The sequence below is a fragment of the Monodelphis domestica genome, chromosome 1 (genome assembly GCF_027887165.1).
Source record: "Monodelphis domestica isolate mMonDom1 chromosome 1, mMonDom1.pri, whole genome shotgun sequence".
Taxonomy (NCBI): Eukaryota; Metazoa; Chordata; class Mammalia; order Didelphimorphia; family Didelphidae; genus Monodelphis; species Monodelphis domestica.
Window position 1 is genome coordinate 178,069,371 of NC_077227.1, and position 27,373 is coordinate 178,096,743.

Consider the following 27,373-nt stretch of genomic DNA (forward strand, 5'->3'; position numbering starts at 1 on the left):
CTCCGGTCGGCAGGAGCCCAGGTCCTCCAGGAGCAGCTCGGGGCCGTCAGCGCCGTGGGGAGCTTGGACCTGTCCGACAATGGTGAGAGGGATCGAGGGCCCACCGAGGCGGTGGAAGGGGCTGGCCCGGCGAGGCAGAGAAATCCCAGAGGCGGAGGGCGCCGTAGTCCCTTCCGCTGACTAGGTCGAGCCAGACACCCAAGCGCCTCCTTGTGATTCTGGCCCAGGGTTCGACTCTGATCTCCTGACATTAGTGCCCGCACTTGGCAAGAACAAGTCCCTCAAGCACTTATTCTTGGGCAAGAACTTCAATGTCAAGGCTAAGTGAGTCATTCGTCCCTTCCCCCTTCCCCAACCCGTGCGCCCCAGTCTAGCCCCTGCTTCTCTGGACCCAGGCATTCCCCAGCCGGCGGGCCGCGCCTCCCCCCAAGACTGCCACGTCGATCTCACCTCCACTTTCTCCCCTCTAGCCTGTGAGGAACTAGAGTAGCGTCATCTATGTATAGCGGTTTGTATACGTCCCACCCCATGTAGTCCTCCCAAGGCCCTTCTCACAGGAGTCGAGGGGTGGCGGCCTCATTTTTATAGATTTGCTGCCAGTCCTACCCCCTCCCTCCTCTGCCCCTCCTCATGGGATTCCCTCCCCCCTTACCCTCTGAGCCCTGATTCTCTCCAGGACCCTGGAAGAAATCCTCCACAAACTGGTGCAGCTGATTCAGGAAGAGGACTGTGTGAGTGACTGGCCCTTGTGGGGGCAGGGGGCCCGGAAGTGGGGGGGGATGGGCGAGAATCTGCCACCAAATCTCCGCACTCACCCCCATACAGTCCCTGCAGTCCCTGTCCGTGGCCGACTCGAGGCTGAAGCTTCGAACCAGCATTCTCATCAACGCCCTGGGCAGCAACACGTGTCTGGCCAAGGTGGATCTGAGTGGCAATGGCATGGAGGACATCGGGGCCAAGATGCTGTCCAAGGCCCTGCAGATCAACTCTTCCCTCCGGTGAGGGCCCCTGACCCTGTGCCTTTGGCACCCCGCTTCTCCCTGCTGCCTTCCCATAAACCCATGTCCCAGACACCCCAGATTCTAGGGCGCCTCATCCCTAGAGCTGCTGAAGAACCTTTGGGGGGAGGAGGGGTTTAACCCTTATCTTCTGTCTTAAAATTAGTACTAAGTATGGATTCCAAGGCAGAAGAGCGGTAAGGGCTAGGCAATGGGGGTTAAGTGACTTGCCCAGGGTCACCCAGCTAGGAAGGGTCTGAGATCAGATTTGAACACAGGTCTTCCCAGCTCCAGGCCTGGCTCTCTATGACAGAATCTTTTTGGATTTATTAAAATCTTATCTTCTATCTTAGAATCAATGCTAAGTATTGGTTCCAAGGCAGAAGAGTGGTAAGGGCTAGGCAATGGGGGTTAAGTGACTTACCCAGGGTCACCCAGCTAGGAAGTGTCTTAAGGCCGGATTTAAACCTACAAACTCCCATCTCTAGGCCTGGCTCTCCATGACAGAATCTTTTCTTCCCAACCCTTAGAGAATCGATTAGTCGGGAATAGGGAACTCCCAAAGGCTTGCAGTGTATCCTCAATATCTACAGCTGAGCCCTGATCACCCTCCCAGAAGCAGGATGACACCCAAACCAGGCCCCCAGAAGTAGGAATGATGAACCCGGTTCCCCACTTCCTCCTCCCCCTATCTCCTACCCCAGGACTATCTTGTGGGACCGGAACAACACTTCAGCCCTGGGTTTTCTGGACATTGCAAGGGCCCTGGAGAGGTGAGTGTGTGCTGACCCCAGACCCCGGGCCTTTCACTTGCTGCTCCTTTGCAGCCTTCCCTGGGTGTCTGAGGATGGGGATGAAGGCAGGGCACTTGGATGGAGAGAAGGAGGGGAGGCCCACAGCGCTTCCCTCCCGGCTCTCCCTACAGCAATCACACACTTCGCTTCATGTCCTTCCCCGTGAGTGACATCTCCCAGGCGTATCGCAATGCCCCAGAGCGCACCGAGGATGTCTGGCAGAAGGTGGGGGACAGGGAGGGTCCTGGGCCAGGAGGCTGGAGTGGGGTGGGCTACAGGAGCCTACCTGCTTAGGTGGCCTCTGCCGCCCACCCCGGGCATCTCTAGATCCAATGGTGCCTTGTCCGGAACAACCACTCACAGACCTGTCCGCAGGAGCAGGCGTTCCGACTGCAGCAAGGCCTCGTCACCAGCAGTGCTGAGCAAGTAAATGCTTCTCTCTGCGGGGCCCAGAGCATGAGGGGGTGCACGAGAGAAGACAAAAGCCTGGGAGGGGAGTACCCACTGAGGTCCCCCAGAGACCTCCAGGCTCCCCTCTCCTAGCTTCATGAATGAGTGATAAGAGCCCTGTTATAGCAGAGCCCTGCAACATGCCCCAGAGGGAGGGCAGAGGCCTCCTGGTCCCTGTGGAGTTGGGGGGCCAGCCAGGGGTTCACTGTGGCTCACTCACTCCCCCCGTCCTACCCTATGCCTCCCTGACACCCCCCTGCTGGGCCCTGGCCCAGATGCTACAGCGGCTATGCGGGCGAGTCCAGGAGGAGGTACGGGCACTGCGGTTATGCCCCCTGGAGCCAGTACAAGATGAGCTGCTCTACGCCAGAGACCTCATCAAGGATGCCAAGAACTCCCGGGCTGTGAGCAACCCTATTCTGCACTCCACACCTGGGCCTTTGCCAACTAGCACCAAGCCCCAGACGCTACCATCCACCCCTTCCCCACAGCCCTGGCTCCCAACCCCAGCCTCTTCCAGACCCCACCGGCCCCTCCCCCCCAAAATTGCCAGAGATGGACAGTCAAACCAAAGCCCAAGGAAACATCCGGAGCCAGAAGGTCAGAGACTTCCCCTGTATCCCAGCGATGCCCCCAGCGTCGCTCCCCTCAGAATGTCCTCTCAACCCCGAGTGCTGCTGATGGGAGCAGAGCCAGTTTCTGACCTCCTAACCACATTCGCCTCCCCCAGCTCTTCCCAAGCCTTTATGAGTTGGGCCATGTCCTAGCCAGTGATGGGCCTGTTCGTCAGAGACTGGAGTCAGTGGCCAGTGAGGTATCCAAGGCTGTGGACAAGGAGCTGCAGGTAAGAACTGAGGGAACAAACCATCTAGGACAAAAACTGAGCCTGTTGGAAGGTAGAGCAGGTGTCGTGCTTGCCCGAGGACAGGAAACCCCAGAAATACCCCAGGGGGGCCCCACCATTGAACAAGAAGGTATCCGTCCGGACAACAACAAATATCAGTTGGGAGACCCCGCTGTAAAACTGTATCTGAGACCCTTTCCTGAGCTCTCAGGTCTACACTGTCCACCCTGTCCCTTCTGGGCTTTAGCTTTACACACCCTTCTGAACTCTGAAGTGTTTGGAGGAGGAAGAATAATCAGGTCATCGATTTAGAGCTGGAAGGGACCTTGGAAGTCTTCTAGTCCATCCCACCAGCACCACTGAAAGACTGAGTCATTTATCCATGGTCCCTTGAGTAATTAATATCAAGATTTGAACCCATGTACTCTGATTCCAGAGGTATTTTTCCAGTGTATCATGCAGTTTTCCTCCTTCCTCTCCATCTCTGTCTCTGACTCCTTTCCTCATTTCTCCTATCTCTCCCTTTCTCTCCCCTCTCCTCTCTCCCTGTCTTCTTGACTGACTCTCTCTGTCTCTGGGTCCCTCTCCTCTTCATCTCTGTCTCTGTTTCTCTTCTTCCCTTTCCCTCCTTCTTCCTCCCTCTTCCCTGTCTCCCTCCCTCTCTTCATCTTTGTCTCTCTCTTCCCCCTCTCCCTGTCTGTCTCTTTCTCCCTCCCTCTCTCTTATTCTGCCTCTTTCCCTGTCTCTCCCTCTCCTCTTCATCTCTCTCTGTTTCTCTTCTTCCCTTTCCCTCCTTCTTCCTCCCTCTTCCCTCTCTCCCTCCCTCCCTTTCTCTGTCTTTTGACTCTCCCTCTCTGTCTCCATCTCTCTCCCTCCCTCCTCCTTCCCTCTTTCTCTCTCTATGTCTCTCTCTTTCTCCCTCCTTCCTCCTACTGTCTCCCTTTCTCTGTATCCCTCCCTCCCTCTCTTCATCTTTGTCTCTTTCTTCCCCCTCTCCCTGTCTCTCTTTCTTCCTCCCTCTCTCTTATTCTGCCTCTTTCCCTGTCTCTCCCTCTATTCATTTTTCTCTGTCCCTGTCTCCTCCCCTCTTTCATTGTCTCTTTTCCTGTGTCTCTCTCTCCCTCTATTCATCTCTCTCTTTGTCTCCTCTCTTCTCCTGTCCCTTTCTCTGTCCCCCCTTGTTTCTTTGTCTCTCTCCCTCTTTCTTTCTCCCTCCCTCTCTCTTCCCTCTCTCCCCATCTTCTCTCTAGCCCACACACGAGTAGAGTATCACAGTATTATGTAGTAAAAAGAGCACGGTCCTGAGCTATAGAAGATATATAACCATAGGCGAGTTGCAGCCTAGCTGAGCTGCAGTTTCCCCTCTGTGGACTCTGGCCCTCCTGTCTCCCCACCCCAGGTGATCCTGGAGTCAATGGTCAGCCTGACTCAGGAGCTGTGCCCAGTGGCGATGCGAGTGGCTGAAGGCCACAACAAGATGCTGAGCAGTGTGGCAGAGCGGGTCACCGTGCCCAGGAACTTCATCCGGGGGGCCCTGCTAGAGCAGGCAGGGCAGGACATTCAGAATAAACTGGAGTAAGCTCCTTCGGGGCTTGGGTGAGGGGCTGGGGCAAGGGAGACAAGCACAGCGGGATTAAATAACCAGAACGGAGTACTTAGGGGAGAGGGGGCCCTGGGCTGCTCTTAACAATGAATAATGAATGAGTAAAATCTCCATTAAAAATAATAAATCATTAACTGATTTTAATGTTCCTACCTAAGGCTGGACAGACATTCTAAAAAAAAATGGGCCTGGAAGTTCTAGTGCTGGGTTTTTAGAGCCAGGATCAGTTTCTGTCTTGGCATCTCCCCCTCCATCTACCACCAACTAATTTGACCTTTATCTCCGTAAGGGGTTCAGGGCTAGGGAGACCCCAAGGGGGTCAGAGTGAGGGGAAAGTGGGTGGCTGTGCTGATCTCCCAAGCGTGTCCACAGTGAGGTGAAGCTCTCGGTCGTCACCTACTTGACCAACTCCATTGTGGATGAGATCTTACAGGAGCTGTACCACTCCCATAAGAGCCTGGTAAGGATCTGTGCCCTGGTGGGGGACACCTAGCCTACGTCGTGTCCTGGCCCTGGCCCTATCCCTGCCCTACAATGCCCCATTCACGAACCCCCCACTTCCCTCCCCAGACTTGCTGCCCGCCAACAAGGATCATGGGTAGTGGACTGGTCCCTTGAGATTGACATTCAGAAAAGAACATTTCCCCAGTAAAGGGGGGTCAGCCCTCTGCCTCCCATTCTTCTCCTCCTCAGGCCCGTCATCTGGCCCAGTTGAGGACCCTCTCAGAGCCACCAGGCGGAGGAGGCCCAGGACAAGAAGTGTCCTCCCAGGCCCGGGGCCGGGGCCGCCACGACCATGAAGAGACCACAGACGATGAGCTCGGGACCAACATCGTGAGGCTTCCACAGAACCCTGTGCATCCCCGCCGCCTCTTCTGCCCCTACCAGCTTTGCTCATTTCATCTGGGTGGCTTGCGCCTCCCTCTGGTTCCACTCCCCGTCCATACCAGCAGTTCTCACCTCATCCCATAGCCCCGTCTTTCCCAGGCCCTGGTTTCTGCCCCTAACACACCTCGGACTTGTAGGGAGCGGGGCGGTGGGCAGAGCTCCAAGGAGGCCACGCTTCTGTTCCTACCAGGAGTGGGGGCTCTGAGCGAGGTTTCCCAAGGACCCCAGGACTAACCCTGCCCTTACCCTCAGGATACCATGGCTATCAAAAAACAGAAACGTTGCCGCAAGATCCGGCCAGTCTCTGCCTTCATCAGTGAGTCACTCCCTGCCCTAAGCCGCTTCTTCCCTTCCTGCCCACCACCCTTGTGAGCCCTTTTCTCAAGACCGTCTCTTTCTCTGACCCCTTTTCTTTGGATCTCCACTTTTTTTTGTTTCTTCCTTTCTCCCTAACCATCCAATCTGATTCCCCAACCCCTAGCCTTTCTAACACAGCTATTCCCACAGGTGGGAGTCCGCAGGACATGGAGGGCCAGCTGGGGGGGCTGGGGGTACCCCCAGGCTGGTTCTCAGCCCTAGGGGGCAATCAACCCGCCCCCAGTGGCTCCTGGGAGGGCCTGTCAGAGCTGCCTACCCATGGCTACAAACTGAGGCATCAGACACAAGGACGGCCCAGGCCCCCCAGGACCACCCCCCCAGGGCCTGGCAGGCCCAGCGTGAGTCCCTGGGAGCCTTTCAGGGGAACATGATAGTCTTTAGCAATTTAGTAACTCCAGGCCTAAGCGTTCTGGCATTAAGGCCCCAAATTCCAGAGCCCCCAGCCTCTCTATTTGAAGCCCCCAAGTAATAACCAGAGTAGAAAGTACTCATTCTAACAGATAAGTGTGAGCTACAAGGACCCAAAGATGGAAAACTATTGCCTAGCAGCTAGTAGAAGAAACCAGTTGGGTTGTTTGTTTGTTTTTTCACTTGAAGCAAAAGACAAATAGTAGAATATAGAAATACAGTAGAATACAATAGAATAGAAGATAGTAATATGGTAGAAAGAGCAGTGTATTTAGAGCTGGACCTGGGTTCAGATCCTGGCCCTGCTCCTTCCTGCTTGTGACCTGAGGCATCCCCTCATCCTTCAGGGTCCTCACTGGTAAAATAAAGAAACTGGATTAGATGTTCTTTGAGGTCCCTTCCAGCTTTAGATCTAAAGGCCCTATATCCCATAAACAGGGTGGGGGTGGGGTATGTAGACAAGCTTCCTGGTTTCTTTGGCGCCCAAGAAAGGAGGTTCCTGTGTGAAATGGAAGGCAGGAACTCCTGTTCAAGCTAAGATGATGGTCCCTTTCCCAGCAGGCACCAGGACCTGGGACCCGACAGGAGAATGGGACAGCCACTCGCCTGGATGAGGGGCTTGAGGATTTCTTTAGTCGGAGGGTCATGGATGAAAGTTCCAGGTGTGCCCCCCATGTGGGAAGGGTTAAACTGTCCACGCCATGCCCATAGGCCACTCTGCTCTTCCAAGGCCCCCTCCTAGAGCAGTGCTTTCATACCCGAGCCGTACTATAGGTAACTGAGACGTGTTGGACTAATTTCCCAAAGTCCGAAAGCTAGAATGTGAATTCTGAGAATTATAGTCTCAGGAAGAATTATACATATACATACACACACAGAGAGAAATGAAGTATCAAAATTCTCTATGCCTCAGAACTTCATTGATGGCAAGGGCAGCTGAGCAGCTCAGTGGATAGGTCTCCAGGCCCAGAGACAGGAGATCCTGGGTTCAAATTTGACTTCAGACACTTCTAGTTGTGTGGCCCTGGACAAGTCACTTAGCCCCCATTACCTAGCCCCTACCACTCTTCCACCTTGGAACCAATACTTAGTGATTGTAAGGGATTAAAAAAAAAAAGTTAATTGGCAAGAGCTGGGGCCAAGAAGGAGGGAGAAAGGATCAGGGAAGATGAAGCCATTTTAAAGAAGTCTAGTCTATAAGAAGTATAAAATCTTTGGTAGTAAAAGTTCTGAGGCCTGATTGTTAAAATGCTCTAGAACTTGGTCGGTCACATCCCCCGTGGCTCTTGGGGAGCCATTCCTTACAATTCTCTCAAAATGATTCCCCTCAGAGCCCCCAGCTCTGGGGTAGTTCAGCTCTGTTCTCCTCCCTCCCCCTACTTTCATTCTTTCCCTGAAGCCTTATTCACATTCCCCAGAAGGCTCACAAGCTTAACTGAAAAAGCCTCTACTCAGAAGCCAGAAACAATGAGCAGCCGGACACAGGTAGAGAGCTAAGCAGGAAGTCAGGCCCACAGCATGGGTGGCAGATGACGGTGGAGCGGACCAATAGCTGTCTAATAGAAATACCAGCCAGGCACTTGGGAGTGCTTCAAGGTTTCCCAGGCCCTGGACTCCCCAGCAAAGCCAGTGATACTTGCCTTAAAGGCCTTACGGCGCCCCCCCACAGGTCAGATCACTTCCGGAGGCCTAGGCCAGCTCCTCAGAGAAGACAAGGCCTGAAAACTTGGAGCTGGCTAAGAGGAGTGTCAGAGGAAAATGAAGCCTATTAAGAATAGTCAGTGGGAAGCTAAGAAGCCAAAGGGTCATTTAGTCTCAGGTTCTCTTAAAGGTTATGCTCCCGAGAAAGTCATTCATTACAAGAGGCAAGAAACTACCCAGAGACCTTTAAGTCGCATAGCAGGAAGAACTTCCCAGCAGTAAGGATTTTCAGAGGCCAGACTTAGTACTTGTGAACATTTCATCTGAGAGGCTTGTCTCCCAGATGGTGGGAGTTTGTGGGGTCATTAAATCGACCCACCCATATCTAAGTCCTCCCCTCTCTCCAGCTATCCCCGGACCTTGAGGACAGTGCGCCCTGGCCCGGGTCCTGCAGAGGCCCCGCTGCCCCCTCTCCAGAAGAAGAGACGGCGAGGCCTGTTTCACTTCCGTCGCCCCCGGAGCTTCAAGGGGGAACGGGGACCAGGATCCCCCACCCCTGAGCTCTTCTTGCCCCCACCTCCTCCCCCACCCCCAACTCAGGAGAGCCCTCCTACCCCAGATCCCCCAAGCCTTGGCGATAATTCCACCCCCTGCTGGAGTCCCGAGGAGGAAAGCGGCCCCCTCCCAGGGTTGGGGGGGAGCCGGGGACCCTCCTTCCGAAGAAAGCAGGTAAGATAGAAAGTCCAACCTCTCCCTGCCCTATATACCCATTTGAGAGGCTTTTAACGGAAGAATTCCAGGGACAAAAGGGGGGAGGGGGCAAATGAATGATTCCCTTTTAAGGTAAAAACCAGGGACCTGCTGGGATTGACCAAAGGGCTAGTGAGGAGGGAGGGAACGAAAGAGAGGAGAGAAGGGAAGGGAGAGGAAGAAGGAGAGAGAGGAAAGGGGGGGGAGAGAGAAGGAGGGAGGGACATGGGGAGAGAGAACGACAGGGAAGAGGAAGAGAGAGAGATCTCTGAGGATGCTGATGGACAGCTCCTCCTGGAGAAGTTGGAGTCTAATCCAGAATCAGTGTTGGCAACAAGGGTCTCCCGTACGTAACGGGGCTGGGTTCTTATTCCAGGGCATGGAAGGGGCAGAGCCAGGAGAGGGAGTCCCAGTGTCTGCAGTGATGCAGTCAGCAAGAGTTCATGGTATCGCCCTCCCTGGGATGGGCCGAGCCAAGGGCTGGAGCTTTGATGGGAAGCAGGAGGTAAGAGAGGAATAGGGAACTGGATGGAGGGAAGGGGAGGAATCGTCTCTCTTCTTTCCCTACAGAGTTTGGTGGTCGCCCTGGTGCTGTCCCACTTCTTGTTACCGCTCCCACTCCCTAGCTCTCATTTCAGGGTACAGACACCGACCTGGAGAGCAGCATCCAGCCTTGGCAGAGGCGGAGAGCTTCTGATGATGCAGGTGAAAGAAGAGTTAGCACCACCACCTTTCTCCCCCTCTCCCACACTACCCAGCCTCTTCTGACCCTACCACCTCCTTCCCCCTCCCCGCTGCAGGGCCCGGGGCCTGGAAGCCCCCTCCACCTGCCCAGAGCACCAAGCCGAGTTTCAGCGCCATGCGTCGAGCTGAGGCTACGTGGCACATAGGTACTGGCAGCTTCCTTAGTCGGTCAGCAACATTGGCTGAGCTAGGTGCCAGCCTATGGGTTGGGGAGAAAGCGGAAAACAAAAATTCAAAAAGAATAAAGGGGGCAGCTGGGTGACTCAATGGATTGAAAGCCAGACCTAGAGGCAGGAGGACTTAGATTAAAATTTGAGTTCAGACACTTCCTAGCAGTATGACCCTGGTCAAGTCACTTGACCCCCATTGCCACTCTCTTACTGCTCTTCTGCCTTGGAACCAATAAGCGGTATTGATTCTAAAACAGAAAGTAAGAGTTTAAAAAATTAAAACTAAAAGACATGCCCTTGAAGAGTTTATATAGTCCATAGAGAGGAGGAGGCATAAACACACTCAAAAGACCAGGTCATTTATAAAATACCATATGCACAAAGGTATAAAATTATCTTTACAGAGGGGATATTATAGGGGGCAGCTGGGTAGCTCAGTGGATTGAGAGCCAGGCCCAGAGGTGGGAGGTCCTAGGTTCAAATCTGGCCTCAGACACTTCCCAGCTGGGTGACCCTGGGCAAGTCACTTGACCCCCATTGCCTAGCCCTTACCACTCTTCTGCCTTGGAGCCAATACACAGCATTGATTCCAAGACAGAAGGTCTTTAAAAACAACAACAACAAAGTGGATATTCTAGAACAGAGAGCTTTGGAGATTGAACCATAACACATTCAATACAACAAACAACCTCATATAGCAAACATTTTCTTTGGTCCTTATCCATGCTCTGGTCCCTACAAAGAAAACACTTGATTGGAAGTTTTTGTATGAGAGTTGGAGGAAAGAGAGCCAGAGCCCAGCCTTTGGTCCTCCACACCACTGAGCACCCTTGGGTTTTCCCCACCTCAGACATTTCTCCCAAACCTGCCACCGGAGCTACACCCCTCCCAAGATCCCAGAGTTGGTGTAGTAATTGAGGCAGTCCCCACCTTGGTTCTAGTCCCAGCTCCATCACCCACAATGTTGTTGTCCTTGTTTAGTCATTCTTCTGTTCTGTCTGATTCTTTGTGACCCTGTTTGGGATGGTCTTGGCAAGATACTGGAATAGTTTGCTATTTTCTTCTCCAGCTCATCTGACAGATGAGGAAACAGAGGTGAAATGAAATGACTTGTCCAGGGTCACTCAGCTAGTACATGTCCCAGGGCAGATTTGAACCCAGAAAACAAGTCATTCAGGCACAAATGTTTTATCCACTGCCCCACTAACAGTGTTATCTTTGGCAATGGACTACCTCTGGTCCTCAGGTTTCTCATCTGAGGAGACAGAAGATATCTCATGCCCTTTCCAGTTCCAAAGTCTTATATTTCTGTACTACTTGGGCAGGAAAAGTGGAGGTGGGGCCTTAGATATTGGGAAGGTCAGAGAAGAGGGAATGGTGTGTGATATCCTCCCTCCTTCCCCTACAGGATTCAAAGGGCTTTTGTTCATTGCCTATTTAACTAGTAACTTCGTGGATAATGCATCACCTTCAGCTCCTATGAGCTTGGGCATGATTCCAATGAGGTATTCATTTGAACAGAATTCCACTCTAAGAAAAGGATGCACCTGTCCTAGGGACTTCATTAGAAGAGTCAGGAAGGGTGGTTTTTTTCTGTAATATAAATGCAACTCCATATGTGTATATATATATTTATCCATATCTATATATACATATAGACTGAAGGAATGCAAAGCAAAGAGAGGGACTGATCTAGTCCCACAAATATTTAAGGGTTTACTTAAATGATCTGTAAGATTCCAGGACAATATAGCAAACATTTATTAAAGTGCCTTCTGTGCATAGGCTACTGGACTAGATGTGAAGTTTAGAAAAAATATGGGAGCAGCTGGGTAGCTCAATGGGCTAAGAACCAGGCCTAGAGACAGGAAGTCCTAAGTTCAAATTTGGCCTCAGCCACTTCCTAGCTGTGTGACCTTGGGCAAGTCACTTAACCCCCATTGCCTAGCCCTTATCATTCTTTTGCCTTGGAATCAATATATACTATTGATTCCAAGAGGAAAAGTAAGGGTTTAAAACAAATAAAAATTTAAAAATATATGCAGCTTGTCCTCAAAGATTTTGCAACCTTGTAAGGAGATAAGATGCAAAATAAACAATAATAATATATTACATATACACATAATAAACTAAATTATAAAAATAAACATACAATAGTATATGATAGGGTGCAGCTAGGTGGCTCAGTGGATTGAGAGCTGGGCCTAGCAATGGGAGGCCCTAGGTTCAAATATGACCGAAGATACTTCCTAGCTGTGTGACCCTGGGCAAGTCACTTCAACTCCATTATCTGCCCTTTACCACTCTTCTGCCTTAGAAGCAATACTCAATATTGATTCTAAGACAGAAGATAAGGACTTTATATATATATATATATATATATACATATATATGAATTATAGATGCATTAGAATGATTCAAAACTAAATGCTATGGATCATTTAAGAGGAAAGGTCAGAAACAGCTCCAGGAGATCAGGGAAGGCTTCCTGAAGGAGGGGTCTATGGAAGCAAATCACTGACCACTGCCATATGTTTGATTTGCATCTGTTGAATTCCATAAGAACATCCTTCTTTGGCGTTCCCCATTCCACCATTCCTGCCTTTCATGTGCTCCACCACCATCAGTGACACACAAAGAGGTTAGTGCTCAGAGAGTCATAGACTTAGGGATAGATTTGGGAACTAGAAATGACCTAGCCTAGACCTAATGGCACTGTGCTTGAAGCCAAAAAACCTGGGCTCAGATATTTAGAGATTATAACTCCTCCTGCTAGACTGGAGATCCCTTAAAGGCAAAGTCTTCCTCACTAAAGTTGTTTGTTTCCCAGAGCTAGAACAGTGGATGGCAAAGACAGGCTTTGTTTTACATTTCATTTCTATAACTGTGCAAGTAATTTCATCTTTTTAAACCTCAATTGTTTAATCTGTAGAATAGGAGTAAAAATACTTACCTTATTTTTCCTACACATAGTAGTTATAAGAAAAATGCTTTGGAAGCTATATAAAGCCATAAAAATGTGAGTTGTTAGTATCAGCATCAGCATCGCCATTATTCTATTATGTACCCTTTCCTCTCTCCCACAAACACAGTAGACTAAGATGAGACCAAATTCTTCTGAGTCTGTGATAGAGCTGTATTCCCAACACTCTACCTAGAGGAACAGTCTCCATCCCAGGGATCGGATCGTTTGAAAGTATTTCCAGTTAAGCATCTAAAATAAATCTTTGCACATATTTCTCGAAAGCCCCTGAGGCTGTTCTCCTTCCCTGACCCACATCACTTGTCTTAGGATCAGAAACTGACTAAATCTACCCACAGGGTGTTGACACCCACTGACGTAGAGCGGGCAAGTCCCTCTAGGAAAACCTTACCCCCCACCCACCCCAACCTGGAGGAAGAAAAGGGACAGGAACAATACCAGACTCTCCGTCATTAAGCTGCCCTCCACCACCACCATTACAGCCATTCTCCATGCCTGTTCCTAGGCAGAGCATAAAGCCACTGTGGGAGGAAGGGAAGGCAAGAGAAAAGAGAGAGAAGCAGGGAGAGAGAGAAAGAGCACACTTGAAGCACCTTTCCATAGGCTGTAAACTGGACAGAGGCAAAATGAACAGAACTGCTTGGTATATGTGGTTCTAGAACCAGCAGCCTGGCCAATGGCCCATAGAATTAATAGGAGCTATTTACCTTCTTGAGGGTCTCCCAGTGGTTTCCAGGCTCTCTGGATTTTCCTTGGTAGGTTCTGCCCTGCTAGATTCTGGGGTCCTGACTGAGCCCTGATAGGCTCTGGGGTTCCTGACTGGTTCTAGAGTTTGTGGCTCCAGTGGGAAGGTTATGCACGTGGCCAGTTCCCTTCCTTCCCACTGCATCCAGAATTGGCATATTCCACATAGCCCTTGAGCAGGCACAGGCCCAGGAATGGGGGACTTTGGAGGCAAGGCAAGTAACAGGATGATGCCAGGAGGAAACAGAAGGAATTGGGGGCTGGGGGGTTGGCAAGCTAAATTCCTTAGACCATCTCTGTGTGGAACACGTGTGGGCTTTGAGGAAGCAGCAGGAGTAAATGAATGGCTAAGGAGGAGGGAGAACTAACAGATTCTACCGGCTTCCTCTCTTCTTCCTGTACTCTCCCCGCCCCCCAGCTGAGGAGAGTGCCCCCAGCAACAGCCGGCAGAGCCCCAGCCCAGCCCCCATTGATGTGGAGGGAGAAGAGGGGGTCTTACACTCAGAGAGGGAGATTCCAGCCAGAAGCACCAAGGTATGAGGTGGGGGGACAGAAGATAGTGAGGAACCACCTTGGGATGAATGGGACTGAGGTGTCCCCTGCCTCTCCAGGATCTCCTTGTAGCTCCACGGCCCCCCAAACCTATAGCTGTGCCCCGGGGCCGGAGGCCTCCAGTGGAGGCAGGGAACAGAGAGGAGGCTGAGGCCCCAACTGCCACAAAGCCCAGACAGAGGCTGGGTTCTCATCGAGATCAAGAGGAACCAGAGACCCAAGGTGAAGTATGAACTTAGGGGCAATGGGATCAGCTAAGAGGAGGTGGGAAGATGGAGGGCTGACTCCAACTGGGGGGCCTAGAGGCTCCTTCCCATCTGCTCCAAGAACCTCAAACCTAAAAGAGGAGGAGGGGAGCTCTCGACTTCCATCTTCTGAAGTAGCTGGTTTCTGGCAGGGGGCACCAAGCTAAAGTGGCCTTGAATGGCATTGGGAATGAACCCAGTACCCCTCTGGGGTTTGAACTCTTAATTCAGGACTCCCCACTGTGGGACGAAGAGCAGCCCCATTGAAACCCAAGAGGACTCGGAGAGCACAGTCCTGCGACAAGCTGGAGCCCGACCGGAGCAGGCCCCCTGACCCTCCAGGTTCAGGGGGAGAGGGTGAGTGGGACATGGGAATATCCCTCGGCCCCACGAGCCCTTCTCCTCTACCCTGATCCGGTTGTGCCCATTCTGCCCACCTCTTACCTCGTCTCCCTACCCCTTCCCTCCCAGAAAACTACCCGACCTGTGGCTTGTCTCCCACAGGAACCAGTGAACTCGGAACAGACTGATACTGCCCTCCATGAACCTTCTCCCCCACCCCGACCCTCCCCCTAGCCATGTGCCTAACAGAGACTCAGATGCCCCCTTCCCCCAGCATCCCCAAGCTCCTCCTTCCTGACCCCATAGGGGCAGGGGAGGATGGGGACAGTTGAGGAGAGATCTCCTTAGTGGGAGGGGGATTGTCTCTGTCTCTCCTCCTTTGGTGGTGGGGGGAGGGAGAAGCTTTTTCTCCCTCCTCATGGGTGGGGTTGGGGGGTGGATCTTCGTCCCTCTACCCTGAGGGGGATCTCTCTTCACTTGTACAGAATAAAGAAACCAAAATGACTACCCGCCTCTGAATCTCTCTGCCACCCACTGCCCCCATCACCCTGCTGTCTCATCCCCCTCCCCACAGACACAGTCACCCCAGCTCTGCAGCTGCCCAGCTCTCATCACCATCTCCCTGCTGAGAGAAGACATGGCAAATCAGACAGCCCCTCTCCAATGAGGGGGAAACTTCTGGTGGGGAGGGAGAAAATGGGAAGGATTCAACACCATTACCTGGTACCCTAGCCAATAGGGGCAGGAATCATGCACCATCTGTGCCCTCCCCAAATGGGGGTTTGACAGGAACAGAGGGAGCAGGACTGCTCAACGACAGCCAGACCCACAGGGTGTGGGACAGACAAAGGAAGATAGACGGGCAGAAGCTGTGCCTAATGTGTGGTCTTGGGTACACAGTTGTGGCATCCGAGTGGGGGAAGGATGTAGGGCATGGCCATGCCTGGAGATGTACTGAGTGAGAGGAAGTTGTGTTTTCATGACCTTGTGTGTGTGGCCCATTGGCTGCCATGTTGAAAGCTGGCCTATCCTGGGCCCCTCTACACCTTCAGCAGCAGAGGGTTCTATATTTGGAGCAATATGGGACCTTTAGAGCATTCTAGTCCAGGAATTGGCAAACTACGGCCCCAAACCCATGCCACCACCTGTTTTTTGTACTGCACTAGAGCAAGAATGGTTTTTACTTTTTTAAATAAAGTTCTGGGAAGGAGAAAGATTTGGCCAGTGTCATTGTCTGCTGACCTCTAATCATCCAAACCCCTTGTTTTATAGGTGAGGAAACAGGCTTAGAGAAATTTAAATGACTTGCCCAATGTCTTATAGGTAACAAAGGCTCTTTCCCAAACCAAAGCTCTTTCCCACTATGCTATAGAAGATTCAGTAATTTGGGGCATAAGTTCTGACTGTGTACATATCAGATTCCATTTTGGTTAAATGATAGGTTAGACTAGATAACCTTTAAAGCTCCTTTGGGCTCTGAACCTATTCTCTTCTGCTTCTAAATGGCTCCAGAACAGGCCATTTACCACATTACACTATGCTAGGCTGTGTCACTGAATGAAAGAAAATCACTCATTAAATAATTACTATGTGCCAGGCACTGTGCTGTTATTGAAAATTTGGGGGCTTATCCTGCAGAGGCTTGTCCCTTTATCAATCAATCACAAACTTAAGTTCCATTTCTGCATGTATCAAAGACTTTTCCTTCCTTCCTGTCTTTTTCTTCCTTTTTTCTTTCTTTTTCTTCTCTCTCTTTTTCTTTCTCTCTTTCTCTTTTTCTTTCCTTCCTTCTTCCTTTCTCTTTTAAAATAATTCTAAGACAGAAGGGCAAGGGCTAAGCAAATGGGATTAAGTTGACTTCCCTGTGCCACACAGCTAAGAAGTGTCTAAGTTCATATTTGAACCCAGCTCCTCCTGACTCCATCCACCGTGCCACCTACTGCCCCCAGAGGCTTTCTATGCCCCTGATGGTGTGTAATGAGTGCCTCCATTGATTAGGGATCTATGTTCCCTGGAGTTTTATAGCCCATAGATGTTTCCTCAAACTCTTTGATAGATGGTGGTGGTTATGGGACCTCCCAGGCCCGAAGCCTTCCCCATCCCTGAAATTTACTTCTCTGTATGTAAGGTCTATGTGATGGGAGTCAGAAAGAGAAGGAAGGGAATTTATCAGATGGGTCCGTGGGTCCTCCAGCGTTCCTTCCCATTTTGTGAGCCTGGCCCTTGGTTTTCCATGTCTCCAGCTGGCATCACTATGGGTCCTAGAGTGACTGTATCAACAGATGTACCCTGTACAAAAGTGACCGGGGGGCCGTCACTCATCTATAAAATTGAATTGGTGTGTCATCTGAGGGAGGGCATGTAATCGATCAAAGTCACACGTTGGCCCCTGGAACAAAATAAGGAAAGCACTCTGCAAATCTTAAAATGGTCTCCAAATGGCAGTTCTTCTTCCTGAATGGGCTGTCCGGAGCCTCTCTTATTTATTGCTTGGAGGGTCCCACGGGTGCCCGGGGGATTCTAGGGGTGGCACTCTCTCTGTGGGCCTTGCCTGCGCTCGTCTGTCTGTCCATCCCTGCCTCCGTGCGCCTGCCCCACAGGGTTGAACTGTCATCTGTTCCATCGTGTTTAAGCGAGGGTGACCGTGTGTGTCAGAATATGTGTAAGCTTGAGCGCCGCTGTGCTGATTTCTGTCTCGTTTTATGTGTTTGTCCCTGTGTGTGCCTGCAAATGTCACTGTGATGGGATGTCTAGCTGTGATTGTGTGAGTGTGTGTGTGTGTGTGTGTCCATGTACCCATGGGAGTCCTGGGCTCTCATCAACCCCAGCCCACCCTCCTCCCCAAGCACTGCAGCTCCCTGGGCGGAGGCCCTGCCCCTCCCCTCCCTGTCTGTGGGGGGGGAGCCTGTGCTGCCGGCCCCCCCCCACCCCTCCCCATCCAGGCCCCATAAATAGCAGCAGAGACTGAGCTGGAGCTTCAGCCGGCGCCAGCGGCTGGAGCGGCGAGGGAGCTGGCCGAGCTGCTGAACGGCAAGGCAAGCGAGAGCGAGGGAGGCCCCCCATTATCCAAGACCCCCACAGGTGAGCACCACCCGCACAGGGCCCCCCTGTCCTGATCCAGTCTCCATGGCAATACCTCCCAACCCTCAAAAGGAAGGTTGCCCATCCCTGATTTCATCCTGCTCCATTCCTCCTCCCACCCCACACCCCCTACCTGGAGGGTTAGGTCTGGGGACCCCTCAGAGAGAAGAAACCACAGCCTGGGGAGCAGAAGACCCCAGAGATGGTGGGGAGGTTCAGGCCACCCTGTGCTGGAGCCCAACAACACACCCAGACACTCACACACACACACACACACCCAGGGAGGGAAACACAATCAGGGAGATGGGCGCACGACTGGAAAGTGGGGGGATAGGGAAGAGGGGCTCCCAGCCTTTTATGCCTTACAGAAGATAGACATAGACAGTCCAAAGGGCAGATAGCCCTGGAGTCACCAAGCCATGTGCACCCACAAGAAAATATGCTCAGACACACTCACTTTCTGATACTCTAGTAGAGAGGCACAAAGGAGTGGGGGTGTCACAGGCATCATTGCCCGGAGGCACAAACAGACACAAAAATCATGCACTTCCTCGGTCCCCCACCCCACCCCCTCCTCAGGCCCTGGCATACACCTACCCACTGCCACCCAAAGGTTTGGCACCAGAAGTGGGGAGGTGGGAGAGAGCCGGAGTCCGAGACTGAGTATCAGTGCTGGATAGCAGAGCCTAACTAGTCAGAGCCTAGTGGGCAGGGAGGAGGGGAACCATGGCTCCCCCAAAACCTTGTCGCTAAGAGACAGTGCCAAGGCTGCTGGGAAGTGTGAGAACATCTTGGGGTGGGGGGGTTGGGGAGAGAGAGTTTGTCATAGTAGAAGCTCCTGCCAGGGACAAAGAGAGAGCTTTTTCAATGTGTGTATGTATGGGGCGGGGGGAGATTGGGACCCCAACTTTCCCAATTCACTACTCCCCAGTCCCCCCGAAGGACCCTTGTGAGCTGATATAGGGTTCAGGGGCACAAAAGAAGGGGAAGATCCCCAGATCAAACCTCAGAGCTCAGCCTTGTTCTTTTCCCAGCCATCTGACCCTAGCTCCCCTGAGGACCCTGCCCTTTTTCTTCCCCAACTCTCAGCTCTCCACAAGCGTCAGTAGCCCATTCACTGCCTCTGGCCCAGAACACCCCACCCCAGCTCACTCCTGCCAAGGCTGAGTGCAGCCTCTGGCTCAGAGTCGGGAAATGATCAGAAGGTGCTGAGGCAGCAAAAAGGAGAAATCGATGACCCCACTATCCACCACAGCTGCCAGGACTCCCTTCCCCCTAACAAGGGACACCCAGACCCAGAGGAAGACAAACATAGATGCCTCTGCTCTTAGAGGTAACTGGGAACAAGGGAGTCCTGTCTGTTCCTCAGTTTCCCTTCTTTCCTCTCTCTCTAGGTTCTTATCAGCACCCTGGTTTCAAGAGAGGCTCTGGGACTTGACCTAACTGAGTAAGGATTTGGGGAGCAGGAGGGATGAGAGGCAGAGGGGTTCCCCGTGTTTCCCTGAAACTCAGGAAGGGGTGATGAGGGGCAGTGGGAGGTAGGGCTTGAGAATTCTGCAGAGATGTTCTCTCTCCTCCAAGACCAGAAGAGGGAGGGACAGTCCCGGCTCCGAGCTGGGATCTCTAGATTCCATTCCCCTGAGGATGTGAGTATCCCCTCTGCAGTTTCATGCATGGGGGGCATGGAGAGAGGAGAGATGGCGATATACCCTACGAGCAAGAAAGGGTTTTATATGCCAGGCCATGTGAGGAATAGATAGCAATGTTCAAGACCTTTTTTGAGGGGATGAGAGCTCATTGGAAAATGGGGACCATCCAGTCCAGCACCTGAGAGCCAACATTCAGATGTCTCTGTGATCCCCTGTCCACTTCCCTGGCTCATGCTCCCCATAGGATCATGTCGGAATCTGAGCTTGAATGGGTGCCCGAGCCCCCAGCCATGACCCTAGGGGCTTCCCGAGTGGAACTTCGAGTGTCCTGCCATGGGCTTCTGGACCGAGACACCCTCAGCAAGCCCCACCCCTGTGTCTTGCTCAAGCTCTACTCTGATGAACAGTGGGCAGAGGTAAGAGCTCATCACCCTTGCCCCTACTAGTCTCACATGGCCAGTGGGACTGGCTGGGGTGGTCATCATTTCAGAGAAGTATATAATAACCAAGGAAACTGATAACCATGGAGGCCCATGAAAAACCCCAGAAGGGAATTGGGGAGTGGACAAGATTGCCTCAATAAACTCATAGGATTTTTTTTAGAAATGACATATCTATGACATAACCCCAAAGAGCTATGTGAGAAACCCAGGTGGTTTTCTTTAGAACCCTAACACTAGAAAGCTTTGTGATTACTCTAAAGAATGTATGATAAGGCGAGAACTGAGTGCCCCAGAGAAGATGGGGGTGGGAGAAGTTAGTAATCGCCCAGAAAGATTTATAATAATCCCAAATGACTTTTAAAAATCTGTATTATATAGGATGTCCCAGAAGCCTGAGATGATATGACAACCTCAGAGGATTCTGTGGTTTTTTTAAAGGGTTTTAATCTAATCCATCCTTTTCCCCTTAGAAGCTGTGTGTTTTAACCCTAGGAGTTTTGTGATAACTTTGCAGGGGAGTAACATAACCTGGGAGGTTCAGAGGGCTAGGTGCACAGATGAAAAGTAGGGAAGGTGTGTGATAAACTCGAGAAGATATATAATAAGCCAAAATGACCTTTCTAGAAGTAGAGCAGGGAAATAGTGGGATCCATATGGTCCTTGAACTTTCGTATCCAGCCTAGAGGCAGAGAAGAGACCTGAAAGAAGAAAAACCTTTAGGAATGGGATCGAGCACAAGGAATAGGACAGGGTCTTCAATAGGAGGATGCATTCTGCTGAGGTAACCCCAAGGGTGGAGTTCATTTGCCAGAGAGCTATGTCCTTTTCCCCAGTGCCTCCCTTTCATTTCTTCTTGCCCCCAGATGGAACACACAGAAGTAATAAGGTCTTGCTCCAGCCCAGTCTTCTCCCGAGTGCTGGCCCTGGAATATTTCTTTGAGGAAAAGCAACCACTGCAATTCCATGTCTTTGATGCTGAAGATGGTGCCACCAGCCCTACAAATGACACCTTCCTTGGCTCTGCTGAGTGCACCCTGGGCCAGGTCAGATCCATCACCACCAAGCATCAGCCATTATCATTCCCCAGACCCCCCACCATTCTCCAATCCTAGCCCAACCCCAGATACTCTGATCCTCACTATGTTCCCAACCACATTCTTATTCATGTTATCTCCCCCCCCCACACCTGTGCCCTCCTTCCCATCTTCCTCACTTCCATTCTCCCTGGGATTTCTCTCCTCCCCACTCCCTTACTGCCTGAGTGGGGGAGACCCAGGGGGAGCAGGTTACAGGTGAGGTCCTTGCTTCTCTTCCTAGATTGTATCTCAGACCAAGGTCACCAAGCCACTACTGCTAAAGAATGGAAAGAATGCTGGCAAATCTACCATCACGGTAGGCATCAGCCCCCAACCTTATGAAGTGCCCCCCCAAACCAACCAAGACCCGAAACTCTAGTACCCTGCCTAGAGCAGAGCAGAGCAAAGGACAGTCGTCTTGCCCAACCATCCCCAACTTGGCAAAAACATATCCCAAATAGGAAAGGAAGAAGAGACTATGGTGGGGAGTGGGTGGTCAAGGGGCCCGTTATAAGAGCTGAAATGTCCTGGATGCCTTTTCCTTCATACGCCCAGATCGTGGCAGAAGAGGTATCTGGCACCAATGACTACGTGCAGCTCACCTTCCGAGCCCAGAAGCTGGACAACAAGGTCAGAACTCCCAATACCCCCAGCCCCACCAGACACTTCTCTGCCCAGACAGACCCTGGGATCCTGACTCCCAGCCCCTATCCCTTCTTGCACAGACATAGGCAAGAGTCCCACTCTGCCTTCAAGCTCTGTTTTATTTTTGTCCCTTATCTCCTGCCAACCCTCACACTGGTTCCTACGGGGGGTTCTGCAGGTCAGCTTGTTTCCCTGCTCCCCTAGGATCTGTTCAGCAAGTCGGACCCCTTCATGGAGATCTACAAAACCAACGGGGATCAGAGTGATCAACTGGTCTGGAGGACTGAGGTGATGGAGAGGACAGGGAAGGGTGGGAGGGAAAAGAGAGAGCTTGACCCTGACTTCCCTGGCCTGGATCCCACAGGTGGTGAAGAATAACCTGAGTCCAAGCTGGGAACCCTTCCGCCTGTCCCTCCACTCTCTATGCAGCTGTGATATTCACCGACCTCTCAAAGTAAGGCCAACTTCCTCCATCCCCATCACTGATGGTGTACACACACACACACACACACACACACACACACACACACACACGGCTACTGAGAGGACTTTTTCACAGGCAAAATAGTGAATTAGGTGAAGTGCGCCTTTAGATAACATCTCTTCCCTATCTGCACTTTTTCTTACCCTTCGGTAGCCAACGTTGAGTGTCTTCATGGTCTCTCTTCTTTCCTGTGATCAAAGTTCTCTAGAAAAAGCTTATTGACTAACTAACATGTCAGTGATAAAATGGGAATGTCTGCTATCACAGTTTAAGGCAGTTGCATTTCACGGAGGGAGGTGTTTGCATTTACTCAAAGGAGTGAAGCTCTTTTGGTAGAATTTCAGGCAAGCTGAAACAGGAAATAGAGCACTAGCCTCTGAACCTGGATGATTCTAGGATCAAGTCCTGTCTCGGACAAACACTGGCTCTTTGATATTGGGCAAGCCCAAAGCAATAATTAGCAGGGTTGATGCTGTCCTGAATCAGTAGAGGGAATTCCCTTCCTGGGAGTTCTCTCTGTTAATGAAATCACAGGTCCAGTCCCATCAGGAGTTACTGAGCTGGGAGATGGATGGGGATAGTTTTCATTCAGGAAGGTTTTTCTGTGTCCCAGAAATCTTAGCACACAAACACTAAGGTGAGGCCAGCCCTATCTGGCCTCTAATCCTGTGTACCCCTCTTTCACCAGTTTATGATCTACGACTATGATTCAAATGGGAAGCATGACTTTATTGGAGAGTTCACTAGCACCTTCAACGAGATGCAGGAGGGTACCACCGGGACAGGGCAGGAGGTGATGTGCCAAGATCTATTTCCCAACCACCCTTCCTAGAGATCCCCTCACAGACCTCCCTAAGGTCCTCATGTTTACCTTTCTTGAGAACAGACTCTATGACTGATACAGAGAGCTGAAAGGAGTCACTAGGCATGAATAGTGGAGGGTTTGGAAGGGCAGGATGGGACATCACCAAGAGTTTCATCCTGGGGTCTGGGTTAAAGATAGGGAACATCTCACCCTAAAAGGCTCTCCTGGAGGGAGGCTGGTAACTCTATGGGGATGTAACACTGAGTTGGGGACATTTGCGGGCCCTAGATGCAGTGGGACTGTATCAACCCCAAGTATCGGGACAAGAAGAAGAATTACAAGAACTCTGGGACAGTGACTCTGACTCAGTGCACGGTAAGCCCTGCACCTCAGCCCCAGCTGCACTCCAATCCTGCCTCTTCCCCTGAGCCCAGTATCTCTCTCTGCCATGATCCATACTCTTTTCTCCTCAAACATAGCTTCTTCCTCAGGTTCTTCTCTCCTTGCTCTATGTGACCCTGAGTCAACCCTCCCTAACAGGGTGTTCTCTCCAACTCTGCCCCTATCAGGTGGAGAAGGTGCACACTTTCCTGGACTACATCATGGGTGGCTGCCAGATCAGCTTCACGGTAAGGGGACCCCTCACTAGGTGGACTTGGGAATCTCAGGAGAATAAAGTAAGGGAACACTGAATAGGATCAACTGTTCCAGGGTTCTGGGGAAGGGTAACAAGGGCTGAGCATGGCTAGAGTTCAATCCTGGCCAACATGCAGGGAGTTGGGGATACTAAGGAGGGAGAATCAGAATTGGTGTAAATCAAGAAGAGTGATGACCCATATACAAAGAGACATAAAATCCCTGTAAGAGTACCAGTTGGAGAAAGGCTCCAGGGAGAGGGGCTCCTGTCCTCTGCATACTCCTGCCCTGGAATACTTGTAGGGTAGGGATTAAACTAGATAACTTCTGGATTCACTTCCAACTCTGAAGCTTCTAAATTTAAGAAGACTGGCTACTGGGATAGAGTAAAAAAAAAAAGTTGGATGAGGTGAAAATTTCAAAGCAGATTCCCTTTGGGAAGAAGGGAAATCTCCTAACAAGTAAAGTTGTCCCAAAGTGGAATGGGTTGCTTACAGAAATCTGGAATTCCCCTTTTCAAGACATCTTCAAGAATAAGCAATATTGGGGCAGCTAGGTGGCTTAAAGGATAGAGAGCCAGGTCTAGAGATGGGAGGTACTGGGTTCAAATTTGACCTCAGACACTTCCTAACTGACTAAGTCACTTAATTCCAATTGCCTGGCTCTGACTGCTCTTCTGCCTTAGAACCAATACTTAGTACTTATTCTAAGATGGAAAGTAAAGGTTAAAAAAAAAACAAGCTAGATAAACTCAGAGATTTCTGTACTCAGAGCAGCTCTCTAAGATACCAATTAGCAGAGAAGATGCTGTCCTGAATTAGTTGAGGGAATTTCCTCTTCTGGGAGTTCCCTCTATCAATGAAATCACAGGTCCAGTCCCATCAGGAATTACTGAGCTAGGGGGTAAATGGGGATAGTTTTCATTCAGGAAGGTTTTTCTGTGTCCCCTGAAATCTTAGCCCACAAACACTAAGGTGAGGCCAGCTGTAATTGACCCCTAATCCTATGTACCCCTCACCTTAGGCATTTCTGTTGTGGACCTCTGAAATTCCATGATCATCTTCTCAATCAACTAGACAATAAGGCCCCTGAGGTCAAGAATGTTTTACATTTCTATATCCCTCTCCTGGATCTAGAACTGCCCTAGGCACATAGTAGGTGTTCAATAAATACTTGTTTATTGAGTAAATGTTAAGAGAACATTTATTCCTTTGTTGACACCCCCCAGGTGGCTATTGATTTCACAGCCTCCAATGGGGACCCAAGGAGCAGCCAATCTTTACATTGCCTTAGCCCTAGACAGCCCAACCACTACCTTCAAGCCCTCCGGGCAGTTGGGGGTATCTGCCAGGACTATGACAGGTATGAGAGGGACAGGGGATGGGCAAGGCATGGGGGGGGGGGGGAAGTGTTCAGTCTTTGATGACAGAACTTCCTCTCCATTTGTTACTTCTTTCTCATCTCTCAGTGACAAACGGTTCCCAGCATTTGGTTTTGGGGCCAGGATCCCCCCAAATTTTGAGGTCAGTACCTGGCAAGAAAAGCCGTGTGGGGAGGAACAAAAGGGGATCATGGTGTGTTGGAAATGACATTGTACTTAAGAGTTAGGAGATAGGGATTAAAATTCCAACTTCAGCCAGGTGACCCCAAGCAATTAATCTCTCTGAGCCCTGGTATCTGAATCTTCAAAGTGAGGATAATGAGACTTTTTCACCTAATTCACTTGGGGTTACTCTGAAGAAAATGTTGTGTACAACTTAAACTGCCATGGAAGTAGGGATTACTATTACTATTATTGTCATCACCCTCATGGGCCACCATGTCCTCCACAGGTGTCCCATGACTTTGCCATCAACTTTGATCCTGAAAATGCTGAGTGTGAAGGTAAGAAAGAATTGCTTTGTCCTTGAGTACCCCCAACACATTCCTGTACCCACATATATATACATTCACACATACTGTACTACACTCAGTTTACACATCTGAGTGGCCCCAAATTTCCCCCACTACCAACCTATCTTACCATATGGAAGAATATCAGTCCATATGTTGGAGCTCCATCCTGAGACAAGGGAAACTCTATTTTATCTGGCTATCTGGAAAAACACTCCCCACCACCACCACCTGAGTTCTGACTAACACAACCTCTCAAACCATTTCACTCCAAAATCCCTTCTTATTTCTCTACTCTATCTCTTTCCTTTCTCTCTACCCTGCCCATATGACCCACAGAGATCTCTGGGGTCATTGATTCCTACCGTCGATGTCTACCCCAAATCCAGCTGTATGGCCCTACCAATGTGGCTCCCATCATTAACCGTGTAGCTGGTCCAGCCCAAAAGGAACAAAGCAGCGGAAAGGCTACGGTGAGGAGGATGAGGGGGAGGAATAATTGGGGAGGGAGTAATAGTTAAGAGAATCAATTCCTTTCTACTCTTGAGGGAAGGCTGGGGAAGTATAGGGCATAGATCCCTTCAGGTTATGGAACTGAGAAACATTTGGGGCTAAGGTAGAGAAGGAAGATAATTCTGAATATATCTCTCTCCTTTTCCACTAAGAAATATTCAGTGCTGCTAGTGCTGACAGATGGAGTGGTCACTGACATGGCAGAGACCAGGACAGCCATTGTCAGGGCTTCTCGTCTACCCATGTCCATTATCATTGTGGGTGTGGGGAATGCTGATTTTTCTGACATGCGAATGCTGGATGGCGATGATGGTACTCTCCGATGCCCTCGTGGGGTCCCTGCTGCCCGGGACATTGTTCAGTTTGTGCCCTTTCGTGACTTCAAAGATGTAAGAAAATCATCTTATCCCTTGCCCTCCCTGAATTCTACCTTCCCCACAATAGCTCCTCCCCTAAAAAAAAACTTAGACCCAGTTCTATCATCCCAATCCAAATGCCTCTTAAATTTACTGACCCATCTCCTCCTTCCCTTCATTCCAATTCTAACCCCCTAGATTACACTGTCTTCCCCTCTCCAACACACATGAATTCTCTTGAGTTAGCTCATTCCTCTAGGATGACTTTTAATGCTCACTAGAGTTCTGTGTGGTATCACCCTAACCCCTTTTGCTATCTCAGATCCTTTTTCCATCTTTAGATTCAACATTTATTTATGACTTATTAGGCATAGATCATCCAACCTCCCCCTCTTTCTTTCTCTAAATCTACTAACTAGCTTCCCACACTTTGCTTCTCTCTCCCTTTGACCCCACCTCCTCAGGCACCACCATCAGCTCTAGCTAAATGTGTCCTAGCTGAGGTACCCAAGCAGGTGGTTGAATACTATGCCAGTCAAGGCATTGCTCCTGGAGCACCAAGATCCTGCACCCCAGCAACCACCCCAAGTCCATGACCCTGAGGCCAGAGACTCTGGATACCCCCTTCAACCTCTCAGTGAGTCACAAACATAGTATTGAAAGGGGTAACTTGGGAATGGGGCAAAGTGATCAGACCTTGAGTGGGAGGTCAGGTACATGGAAGAGATTTACAATTGCCCCTATCTCCTGCCAGGTGCCTGTTCTGTCCCCTGTGACTAGAGTGACCAGTGCCTCTACCTTTTGGATCTACTGTGCCCCAGGAAGACCTGCAAGTGAGATGTGGGGATCCTGCATCCCACTTCCATTCAGGCCCTCCAGGTCTCCATTTCATTGCTTCTCAGTCCTTTTATGAGTGTCCCCCAAGTTCCCAAGTCTCTGTTAATAAAGTGACCCATTACTAGTCATTCTGCCTTTTCTCATTACTTTGTCCTCTAGAATCTGGAGGAGAAAATATTGGAGAACGGGTGGTCAAGCAAGGATAAGAGGGAAGCAATTTGCAAGAAAAAAGCAAAACCAACCCCTCAGGAACAGAAAGGAACCCAAATACCCTTGTTCCCTTATAGGCTCTATTCAGGGTCTCCCTCAACCTCTAATCCCCTAAATTGATTCTTTTCCAATTCTTATTCTAACCCTGCACCTGTGGTATACAGAAAAATTCCTGCCCCTCATTCTGATCTTGCCTCCTATTCCCAGGGGG

The 27,373-nt window shown here is 50.7% G+C and overlaps 2 protein-coding genes across 11 annotated transcripts in view; both read left to right on the forward strand.

Moving 5' to 3' along the window:
* Positions 1-15,039, forward strand: part of CARMIL3 (capping protein regulator and myosin 1 linker 3) — a 28,788-nt gene extending 13,749 nt beyond the window's left edge. For 2 of the 10 annotated variants that reach the window (XM_056810085.1, XM_056810087.1), the window contains exons 18-40: positions 1-82; positions 228-324; positions 677-731; positions 826-998; positions 1,703-1,771; positions 1,924-2,017; positions 2,120-2,218; positions 2,518-2,646; positions 2,973-3,086; positions 4,486-4,661; positions 5,062-5,149; positions 5,383-5,523; positions 5,830-5,893; positions 6,085-6,293; positions 6,922-7,025; positions 8,412-8,733; positions 9,131-9,259; positions 9,381-9,459; positions 9,555-9,644; positions 13,814-13,929; positions 14,007-14,169; positions 14,424-14,549; positions 14,664-15,039. In XM_056810085.1, the coding sequence (XP_056666063.1) occupies positions 1-82; positions 228-324; positions 677-731; positions 826-998; positions 1,703-1,771; positions 1,924-2,017; positions 2,120-2,218; positions 2,518-2,646; positions 2,973-3,086; positions 4,486-4,661; positions 5,062-5,149; positions 5,383-5,523; positions 5,830-5,893; positions 6,085-6,293; positions 6,922-7,025; positions 8,412-8,733; positions 9,131-9,259; positions 9,381-9,459; positions 9,555-9,644; positions 13,814-13,929; positions 14,007-14,169; positions 14,424-14,549; positions 14,664-14,722 (2,778 nt within the window). In that variant the 3' untranslated portion in view covers positions 14,723-15,039. The remainder of the gene's footprint in view (positions 83-227; positions 325-676; positions 732-825; positions 999-1,702; positions 1,772-1,923; positions 2,018-2,119; positions 2,219-2,517; positions 2,647-2,972; positions 3,087-4,485; positions 4,662-5,061; positions 5,150-5,382; positions 5,524-5,829; positions 5,894-6,084; positions 6,294-6,921; positions 7,026-8,411; positions 8,734-9,130; positions 9,260-9,380; positions 9,460-9,554; positions 9,645-13,813; positions 13,930-14,006; positions 14,170-14,423; positions 14,550-14,663) is intronic. The other 8 variants (XM_056810088.1, XM_056810089.1, XM_056810093.1 and 5 more) reach the window with 6 other exon arrangements.
* A 2,072-nt stretch (positions 15,040-17,111) lies between these two features.
* On the forward strand, positions 17,112-27,080 carry CPNE6 (copine 6). The gene is made up of 18 exons (XM_056810095.1): positions 17,112-17,615; positions 19,010-19,062; positions 19,509-19,680; positions 20,571-20,750; positions 21,025-21,099; positions 21,339-21,413; positions 21,633-21,716; positions 21,793-21,882; positions 22,601-22,705; positions 23,006-23,092; positions 23,287-23,346; positions 24,582-24,715; positions 24,822-24,876; positions 25,186-25,237; positions 25,586-25,719; positions 25,912-26,148; positions 26,580-26,752; positions 26,870-27,080. The coding sequence occupies exons 3-17, from the start codon at positions 19,513-19,515 to the stop codon at positions 26,709-26,711; spliced, it is 1,668 nt and encodes a 555-aa protein (XP_056666073.1). The 5' UTR covers positions 17,112-17,615; positions 19,010-19,062; positions 19,509-19,512; the 3' UTR covers positions 26,712-26,752; positions 26,870-27,080.
* The last annotated feature ends 293 nt before the right edge of the window (positions 27,081-27,373 follow it).